Source organism: Coregonus lavaretus, assembly GCF_964263955.1.
Source record: "Coregonus lavaretus genome assembly, contig: HAP1_SCAFFOLD_520, whole genome shotgun sequence".
Classification (NCBI taxonomy): domain Eukaryota; kingdom Metazoa; phylum Chordata; class Actinopteri; order Salmoniformes; family Salmonidae; genus Coregonus; species Coregonus lavaretus.
The window spans coordinates 206,541-217,922 of NW_028162731.1; the positions used below are offsets into that span (position 1 = coordinate 206,541).

Sequence of the window (11,382 nt, forward strand, 5' to 3'; positions counted from 1 at the left end):
TGGATCTTTGCAGCTCCTTCAGGGTTATCTTTGGTCTCTTTGTTGTCTCTCTGATTAATGCCCTCCTTGCCTGGTCCGTGAGTTTTGTTGGGCGGCCCTCTCTTGGCAGGTTTGTTGTGGTGCCATATTTTTTCCATTTTTTAATAATGCTCAGTGGGATGTTCAAAGTTTCAGATATTTTTTTACAACCCAACCCTGATCTGTACTTCTCCACAACTTTGTCCCTGACCTGTTTGGAGAGCTCCTTGGTCTTCATGGTGTCGCTTGCTTGGTGGTGCCCCTTGCTTGGTAGTGTTGCAGACTCTGGGGCCTTTCAGAACTGGTGTATATATACTGAGATCATGTGACAGATCATGTGACACTTAGATTGCACACAGGTGGACTTTTTTTAACCTAAATATTTGACTTCTGAAGTTAATTGGTTGCACCAGATCTTATTTAGGGGCTTCATAGCAAATTGGGTGAATACCTATGCACACCCCACTTTTCCATTATTGATTTTTTTGAATTTTTTGAAATAATTTAATTGTTTTATTTAACTTCACCAATTCCAACTATTTTGTGTATGTCCATTACATGAAATCCAAATTGAAATCTATTTAAATTATAGGTTGTAATGCAACAAAATAGGAAAAACGCCAAGGTGGATTAATACTTTTGCAAGGCACTGTAGGACCAAATCGAGCCGGTCGGTCACATTTGTAAATGTTAGTAAGCTAGCTAGTTATTCACACATTTATAAACAACTTTTATAGTGTGTAATAATTATTCATCTGCATTGCTTGCTTTTTGGGGTTTTAGGCTGGGTTTCTGTATAGCATTTTGTGACATCTGCTAATGTAAAAAGGGCTTTATAAATATATTTGATTGATTGATTGATTGATAAGATCATTCATAAGATGTTTAATAAATGTCCTTATAAACCATTTACTAATAATTTGTAAAGTAGTTTTGCAGACCTTAATATAAAGTGAGGACTATTCATACGTTTTAATACTTAAATATAAATGTTTGAAAGAATGTTTTACTGTAGAAGGGTCAGTCTGGGGTAATATAATTGACTTTGTAATTACAATGGTTGTCCCGTGCTCTATTATTATAACACTTTAATTGAAAATATTTCTGGTGGCCGGAGCACAGGCCAGAAAGGTATTTTCAAAAGAGTCTGCCAGTGTGTCTGGTGTTAAAACTGTACAGGCAAATAAGTCAGAGAGAAAAGCAGCAAAAACTCTAGCTATTGTTGTTTTCACCTTTCTAAGTTGTTGGATTTCGTTTTTCGTTTTTTCTTTAGCAAATTTAGATTCATCATCACTTTTCATCAGCTTTCTGCCACTTGTTAATTATTTTACCAATCCAATAATTTATGCTTTCTTTTATCCATGGTTCAAAGTAACAGCTAAACATATTTTAACTCTGATGTTAAGGCATGTATAGTTCCTATGTCTTTATTATGCTCATGTAAGTCGCTCTGGATAAGAGCGTCTGCTAAATGACAAAAAAAAAAAAAAAAAAAGTATACTAAAATAATGAGAAAATTAAAAAAAAAATAAAGGAAAAAATAAATAAAATGTATTCCCTAGTTTGACATAGTTATGTTATACTGTTTTGTTGTAATTGCTTATTTCATTTAAGAATACACTGAGATTACTCATCTCGGTATTGTCATCATAGATACATGTGGTGTTGATGCAGAATGATTTGGCTGGATTGGAATGGGATGACTTGGAGAAGGCATAAGAAGGTGAAATATAGTGATTATTTTCCACATCAATCATGGATAATTCTGTATGTTGTTTAACATCACCTTCTAGTGGCTCAATTGGGACACAACGTCTTCAACAAGTGCAGAAAGTTGAAATGCACAATAATGTATGATATCAGATAACTTCAAGGTCTAACTCAACAGTGTATTGTAGTAGTTCATGGTAAAATGTAAGAATATGCAATTATGGATAAAACATTAATGTTCAGTAATAAACTATTTGTAAGGCATTTACAGTTTGCTCACCATTTATTCATCATTACTGACATATGTGTTACTTGTTTGTCAGCTAGGTATTTTCACATTTATAAATAACTAGTATATGCATTAATGATTCATAGTGTCAGATTGCTGCCAGGTCAGGGGTCATGCGAAATCAGCTATCAGATGCTGTTGTGTCTGAATGAATATAGAAATTGGGCACCACTTCATAATAACACCTTGTAATAAAGAATATTTAATAGTTTAAGAAATTGTTTATTCATTTATTAATAAATACTCCCACATTTGTGTTAGTAAGCTAGTTGTTCACACATTTATAAATAACTTTTATAGTATGTAATAAGATCATTCATAGGATGTTTATTAAATGTCCTTGTAAACCATTTACCTATCATTGGTAAAGTTGTGTTGCAGTCCCTGAAGCGAGGACTATGCATCCTTAATAAACGTTGAGTGACCAGTTTAATTTTTCACAAAAAGATGGACATGCCATTGGTAGACATTCCAGCAGTACCTCATGCTCCTTAAGGTCTCAAAATGACCTAGAACATATCAATGGTTGAACAATAAGCACACAACACAGAGGACGTTAAAGGAAATATATGAACATTTTATTCCAAAACAGTCACACTGTTGTAGTAGTGTGCTGAAAGTAGTAGAAGTAACATGTTTTGTCTGAAAATGCTAACATTTGTGTTTATTGGCAGTGAATACCAAAACCAAAGTGTGGCTTGTAGTCACTCATTAGAGCAGTTCATAGACTGCTTACAGGGTAAGGGAACCAATATCTAAATACATAATTTAACTGAAGTTAACTCAGCCATCTACACAGCCGTCGGCAACGCAGCCAAGGAGTACAAAACGAAACTTAATAATGGGAAACATAGTAATAGCTTACATAGAACAGATCTACCTCAATGAGAATGACAGCTCTATAACTCATATTTCTATGTGAATTTGGACGGGTCACCCATAAAGTTACATATTGCAGCTTTAAATAGTAAATATTTTCTTCATAATTTATCATTACACATACATTTGTTTTAGTTAGTTATTCACACATTTATAAACAACTTTTGTAGTGTTCATACCCAGAATGTTGAGGTTGAAGTGTCTGCTGCGATCTCCTGCGCTGTTGTGTTTAATCATTAATGCATATAGTAGTTATTTATAAATGTGAATATACCTAGCTTACTAACATTTAACAAATGTGGGAGTAATGATTAATAAATGGTGAGCAAACTGTAAATGCCTTACAAATGGTTTATTACTGAACACTATAAAGTGTTAACCATGATTGCATATTCTTGCATTTTACCCTCAACTACTTACACAATACACCATTGAGATAGACTTGGACGTTATCTGATATCATGCATTGTTGTACATTTCAACTTTACCACACTTGATGAAGGCATTGTGTCCCAATTGAGCCACTAGAGGGTGATGTTAAACAACATATAGAATGAATCTTGACGTCCTCGGAATGTACTATTAGAAAACTTACTTTCTATCATTAAATAACATGGAACAACCACAGACTTTGGTATTTGGAATTTACAACCCTAAATGACTACAATGTATTTTATAAAACAGGCTTATGCCTTCTTATGCCTTCTCCAAGTCATTCCATTCCAATCCATCCAAATCATTCTGCAACAACACCACATGTATCTATGATGACAACACTGAGATGAATAATGTAAGCAATTACAACAAATGTATTACAAAACATATCAAACCTATGTGTGTCATATTTAGGAATAAAAACATAGGAACTATGAACATCTTAATTTCAAAGTTAAAATATGTTTAGCTGTTACTTTGAACCATGGATAAAAGAAAGCATAAATTATTGGATTAATTAAGGAATTAGCAAGTGGCAGACAGCTGATGATAAATAATGATAAATTGTCAATAAAATAAAAAATAAAATAAAAATAAAATGGAATCCAACAACTTAGATAGGTGAAAACAACAATAGCTAGAGTTTTTGCTGCTTTTCTCTCTGACTTATTTGCCTGTACAGTTGTAACACCAGACACACTGGCAGCCTCTTTTGAAAATACTTTTCTGGCCTGTGATATGGCCACCACAAATATTTTACAATAAAGTGTTATAATAATAGAGCACGGGACAAACATTGTAATTACAAAGTCAATTCTATTACCCAAGACTGACCCTTCTACAGTAAAACATTCTTTCAAACACCTGCTGGGTACCTGTACATTTACAAATAGTTTTGCAATAGCAGCATCGTATATGATACAACAACACCAGGTAATTGATATACAACACATCATTCTTGTTATTGTTATTTTAGAGTGGTACAATAAGGGATCACACACAGCAACATAACGGTCAATAGATATCAAGACCAAACTGCCCACAGATAAAGAAGAACACAAACAAGTGATGCAGAAATAAAACCCACAGAAATGTTCCCCAAAATCCCAGCATGGTTCCATTAATGCTACAGTCGTTACTGGTATCACAATCAGTCCCACCAGGAGATCTGCCACAGCCAGAGAGAGGATGAGCAGGTTGGTTGGAGTGTGGAGCTGCTTGAAGTGAGAGATGGAGATGATCACCAGTATGTTCAAAAATACTGTAACTGCTGAAATCAATGAGAAGAAGATGTACAGTGTTATGTAGATAGATGTCGATAGCAAAGTCTTTCTGCAAGAAGAGTTTCTGTCTTGAAAACAGTATTGAACATCTTCCTGTGTCTCCATTTGTAATAAAGGGTCCAAATGCTGAGGTCCTGCTCCTGCTTGGTCCTGTGTGTGACCCTGTCAGGTCAGCCTTCTGACAAACTCTGAGCTCTGCCTCTCTATTTATCCCTGAATGACTGACACACACTCCCCTCCCCAGTGTCTCTCTGCACACTCACACGCACACACACACACACACACACACACACAAGCCCACAAATGAACAAATGGTTGGATAAACAAATTATTTTTCAAAACATGATGTAATGTATTACAAGTTTGTATGTTGCAATGGCCACCTAGCCTGTCCTTCACTCTTACTGATAGTTAGAGATGAGAGAAAAAGGTATGTTTTATCAACTGATGATTTAAATGGGGAAAATATAGAATGGGTGATGATTGGGTCACTCAAAGGCTATTTTACATGGGAAACAGGAGAACTGTTCAAGACTAACTGTTTTGATTGATGTCAGTGCTCAGATTGGACCATAATCCACAACCTCAGGAGACATAGCCTCGGAAGCCGAGACTCCAAACAGAGGTTGTGTTTCTGATAAATGTTCTGACTTGCAACAAGCTAGCTATCATAAGACACAAAACTAACGGTGAGTGTAAGCAGCCAGCCAGCCCTCCCCTCCAAACCCCATCCTTAAACTCCTCCATCCTTCCAGTCGAGAGAACGAAACAAGATTTGGAAGGAAGGCCTTGAGAAACTACAGGACAGATCACAGCATATGTCATTTGGACAGTGCATAAGAAAATTGATAGTCAGGCAGTTAATGAGATGGCATATCTTTAAGGTGGATGCACTAATGGCATTCCATAGGAACATTACATAGACTTGTAAAAATGTCCATCTAAACTGAATTATGAAGTAATTATTCAGGTTGATGGAGACAGTCACATTGTAGGGGACACATAATATTTGGCAGACATCACCCTACAGTATTCTGACCCAGTCATCCCCCTTGATGTTTTTCAGCCAGCCTGCTACCTTGAGAGTAATGCCCCATGTAACCTCTCACCATTACCAATAATAGGGGAGGTTAGCAGTTTTGGGGAGGTATGATCTTTGACCCTCTGTAACTTTCTCACTCATCACCCTGAGGACCAACCTGTATAGTCTACCACACCCTCTCTCATTAGCACCACCAGCTGAAGAGAGTTTTCTCTCTGTCTAATTGTGTTCCCCGTACCCTGTGTGAACTTGTCCATTCCCTTTGTGTGATTATTCTGATGAAGGCCATTGAAGGCTGAAACGTTTATCTTTTAACCTTGCTTAAATAAAACAAATCATTTTTAATGGTGAGGAAGTGTTGTGCCTTTTCCTTTGCAATGATGATTACATTTTTTGCACCTCGACTCACGTTGGTTGAGCACCCTCCTCTTCTTTCGATACAGTCATTATTTCTCAGCTTCATCAAGGTTGTCAAACATTTGATTATATTTTTATTTTAATAAATCTAGTTAGATGCTGTTCTGTCAGATTCCAGAGGGTCCTGTTTGCGCTACGATACCATATACTTTATTGTCCATTTACATGGAAATTAATTTAGAGACGTCAGCATAGAAATACACAAACACAACCCAATATATTACATGACGTACGGAAAACTGGAACGTTAGTACACAAGTCACACATGAACATATTCACATATTGGAAACATGCAGGGCTCTCTCATAATGACACTTATATCACTCTACCAATGAAAGGTGTCAACCACACACTCAAATACATCTACTACATTTAGAATGTATTTTTATTTTTTACTTTTATTTCTACAGGGTGGGTCACCATTGAGACCAGGGTCTCATTTGCAAGGAATCCCTGTGAACATGAACATACAATAAATACAACAATATTAATCAAAACAAACACAATTCTCAAAAACTGGCGGCAGGTAGCCTAGCGGTTAAAATTTTGGGCCAATAATCGAAAGGTTGCTTGTTCGAATCCACGAGCCAACTAGGTGAAAAATATGGTGTTGGAGAAACACAAATGCTTTACTCCAGGGCCCCAGTAAAGCCCTAATACAGCATAAACATTCAAAGTGAACCTGTATACACCTCTACTGTCTTTGTGTGCATGAACATGAGTACAACTTCCATTAGGACCCCCCCCCCCACCAGTCAGCCTGAGTACAACCCTCAACCCTAAACAAGTCCCCCCTGCACAGATCAAGAATCCCACCCCTGAATCATGACTCTCACAGGTGGGATCTGAACCCCGGTATCCTGAGTGGAAAACCAACATCTTAATCAATTGGCCAAGAAGGAAGTACCTCTTGGACCGATGGTGACACTGATTTTTAAGAACCAGGCAGGGCTACCTCATCACAAGAGCGTGAGTCTGACTGTTGTGGCATTAATCAAGATACTCATGAAGAGGTAGGTTTCCAGACTACACCTCCCCCTAACCTCACTCAAGTCTCAATCCTACACCCTTCTCTATAGTGTTTTTGACAAATAACAAGACATTTTCACAAGTACAGAACTGAAATGTCATTTTATTTTATATAGCCTCTCTGATTTAGCACATCCTGATTTCATGGGGCATGATCCAGGATCGACAAATATATAATATGATCCAGAATCAATATAGACACATCTTACATACCAAAAGACTCAACAGCATCTGAGAGAGCTGCTCTGGAATGACCCCTGACCTGGCAGCACTCTGACATTAATGTAGTGAGAGTAGTGGTAGTGTTCATACCCAGTACGTTGAGGTTGAAGTGTCTGCTGCGGTCTCCTGTGCTGCTGTGTTTCCATCGTTCAGCCAGGTGATAGCAGGAAGAGGGATGCCAGAGGCCTCACAGGTTAGAGACACAGGGTTGTTCACCACCACACTCACATTTTCTGGGACCTGGTTCTGACCACAGATCCTGGGGGAGACTGGAGGGACAAAACACATTCGTATATTAACACACATATACAAACACATCACGTACAGAATGTGGACCCAAATGGCAGATAAACATGAAGGCATGAAGACATCATACTATACAACTCGGGAAAAAAACAAAGTCGAATCATGATGACGTCAGTGATCCCAGTTGTCTTGAACTCACTGAAGTCAGATTTCCCAGTTCCGAGTTAACAGTTGTTTTGAGCGTGGCAGAAATCATTCTGGATTGACAGCATGACCAATGCTGAATGTATCATTTTAAGCTTGGAAAAGAGACTGTTAAACCAAGACATGGGACCACACCCCCAATCCACTGAATAACAGGCTAGTGATTGCTTTGCAATGCTTGCAGTTAGCCTTTGATTCCTTCCAAACCACTCATAGTTGAATTTGCGATTTCCAACTTGTTGTGTAATGTTTATGTCCAATGGCCAATGAGCACCGATACGTTTTATCAATTATTTCTCTTCATATGAAAATTACTGTCACACCCTGACTCAGAGGACGCTTGTTTGTTGAGTCAGGGTGTGTATTTTCCATGTTGTACAGTCTAGTGTGTATTTTCTATGTTGTGTAGTTCTATGTTTTATATCTAGTATGGGTATTTCTATGTTGGCCGGTGTGGTTCCCAATCAGAGGCAGCTGTCGCTCGTTGTCTCTTGTCTCTGATTGGGGACCATACTTAGGCAGCCTATTGGCACGATTGAGTTGTGGGATCTTGTTCCATGTAAGGTATGTTGTTTGTGTCTACCTTGGACTTCACGTTTCGTTTAATGTTTTGTCAAGTGTTTATTAAGTTTAAATAAACATGTATGCATATCACTCTGCACCTTGGTCTGACACGTCTATGAACGAACGTGACACAGGCAGAAATCTGTCCGGTATGACGTAGCACTGTGATAAAGTCGCTCTCACTACACTGGAAGTTAATAGGAATACTACTTTACTACTTTAAGATCGCGACAATGTCTATCATACATATCAGATTTCAATATTGGCCGATGTCATAACTCGGGAGGATGTCTTCTCTCGAATGAGCCATTGATCATATTTTAGTGATATTCCTACCTCGAGAAATGTGTAATTTAACGGAGGGTCTAGCACATTTTTCCTATCAGTCTGCCTCTTTAGTCCAGGGTGCATTGCATGGTGCTGTTGCCAGAGATATTATAGAAAGGAGATAGGAATCCAATGAATGAAGGAGCGTATAACGCCCCACCCAGCCGACTGTCAACCAATCGCGTTCACATTGTCTTGCTGCGTCATGCGGTTGCTGAGCTAATCGTCACTTAACCCCTTCTCTGTATGTCGAGAAATGTGCCTATTCAACCTCAAAAGTACGTAATGTCACGATTCCAAAGCTACACGATATTACAGATAGCAAGGTCATTAAAGATTTGTAATGTTGCACTTCCTGTTAACAAAATACTTGCTAATGTTGGGTTTTTAACATAGCGCCCAATAGACTCCCATTCACTCTATGAAGGAGGGCGCTCCTTGTCCCGGAATCACCCAGAATGCACCGCGCAGCCCATTGACATTATATGGACAACGTTTCCCATCTCCTCACAAGTATATCCGCCGTTGCAAGTGTTAGACTCCAGTCTGTGAGGCACATCGATCTGCAGGTTGAACATGGTGAAATTGTAGACTCCTAAATTGATAGTGCAGTTTGCTTAGGCGATTTTATAGCAAACTAGCTACTTTACATGCTATTGATATGTTTGTACAGGCAAATAAAACTGTACAGGCAAATAAGTCTGAGAGAAAAGCAGCAAAAACTCTAGCTATTGTTGTTTTCACCTATCTAAGTTGTTGGATTTCTTTTTTTTTTTTTTTTTTTTTTTTTAGCAAATTTAGTCATCACTTTTCATCAGTTTTTTGCCACTTGTTAATTCCTTAATTTAATCCAATAATTTATGCTTTCTTTTATCCATGGTTCAAAGTAACAGCTAAACATATTTTAACTCTGAAGTTAAGGCATGTATAGTTCCTATGTTTTTATTCCCTAGTTTAACATAGTTATGTTATACTATTTTGTTGTAATTGCTTCTTTCATGTAACAATATACTAACATTACTCATCTCAGTGTTGTCATCATATTGTTATATGTTAGTCAGCTAGGTATTTTCACATTCATAAATAACTACTATATGCATTAAAGATTCATAGTGTCAGATTGCTGCCAGGTCAGGGGTCATGCCAGAGCAGCTCTCAGATGCTGTTGAGTCAGAATGAATATAGAAATATGGTACCACTTTATAATAACACCTTGTAATAAAGAATATGTAATGGATTAAGAAATAGTTTATTCATTTATTTATAATTACTCCCACATTTGTGTTACTAAGCTAGTTGTTCACACATTTATAAAGAACTTTTATAGTATGTAATACTACGATGTTTAATAAATGTCCTTGTAAACCATTTACCAATCATTGGTAAAGTTGTGTTGCAGTCCCTAAAGCGAGGACTATTTATCCTTAATAAACGTTGAGTGACCATTGTAAATTCTCACAAAAAGATGGACATGCCATTGGTAGACATTCCAGCAGTACCTGATGCTCCTTAAGGTCTCAAAATGACCTAGAACATATCAATGGTTAAACAATAAGCACACAACACAGAGGATGTTAAAGGAAATATATGAACATTTTATTCCAAAACAGTCACACTGTTGTAGTAGTATGCTGAAAGTAGTAGAAGTAACATGTTTTGTCTGAAAATGCTAACATTTGTGTTTGTTGGCAGTGACTACCAAAACCAAAGTGTGGCTTGTAGTCACTCATTAGATTAGTTCATAAACTGCTTACAGGGTAAGGGAACCAATTTCTAAATACATCATTTAACTGAACATTATGTTTAAAGGGTTACTCCCTTCAATACATCACAAGTGAAGTTGTCCAAATTCTTATGGCTTCTTCAAATGGGGGGACTAGATACATAAGGTGCTCTAATTTATGTATGAAAACACCCTCAAATAAAAGGTGGCATTCTATAATGTCGCCTCATATTAAACATTTGATGTAAAATCCAAAAATGATTTGTACATGGTACAGGCTCTAAAGAAGTTAACTCAGCCATCTACACAGCCATCGGCAACACAGCCAAGGAGTACAAAACTAAACTTAATAATGGGAAACATAGTAATAGCTTACATAGAACAGATCTACCGCTTCTTAGACCTGCTTTCAATGAGAATGACAGCTCTATAACTCATATTTCTATGTGAATTTGGACGGGTCACCCAAAAAGTTACATATTGAAGCTTTAAATATTTTCTTCATCATTTATCATTACACACACATTTGTTTTAGTTAGTTATTCACACATTTATAAACAACTTTTGTAGTGTTCATACCCAGAATGTTGAGGTTGAAGTGTCTGCTGCGATCTCCTGCGCTGTTGTGTTTTATCATTAATGCATATAGTAGTTATATATCAATGTGAAAATACCTAGCTTACTAACATTTAACAAATGTGGGAGTAATGATTAATAAATGGTGAGCAAACTGTAAATGCCTTACAAATTGTGTATTACTGATAACTATAAAGTGTTAACCATGATTGCATATTCTTGCATTTTACCCTCAACTACTTACACAATAGACCATTGAGATAGACTTGGACGTTATCTGATATCATGCATTATTGTACATTTCAACTTTACCACACTTGATGAAGGCATTGTGTCACAATTGAGCCACTAGAGGGAGATGTTAAACAACATATAGAATGAATCTTGACGTCCTCGGAATGTACTATTGGAATACTTA

The 11,382-nt window shown here is 37.1% G+C and overlaps 1 protein-coding gene across 1 annotated transcript; it reads right to left on the reverse strand.

Moving 5' to 3' along the window:
- Positions 1-3,762: 3,762 nt before the first annotated feature.
- LOC311118949 (trace amine-associated receptor 13c-like) lies at positions 3,763-11,025 on the reverse strand (the record flags this gene model as incomplete). Its single annotated transcript, XM_084193699.1, has 3 exons — positions 3,763-4,601; positions 7,415-7,510; positions 10,968-11,025. 3 exons carry the CDS (start codon positions 11,023-11,025, stop codon positions 3,763-3,765), a joined length of 993 nt encoding a protein of 330 aa, XP_084049825.1.
- Positions 11,026-11,382: the final 357 nt, after the last annotated feature.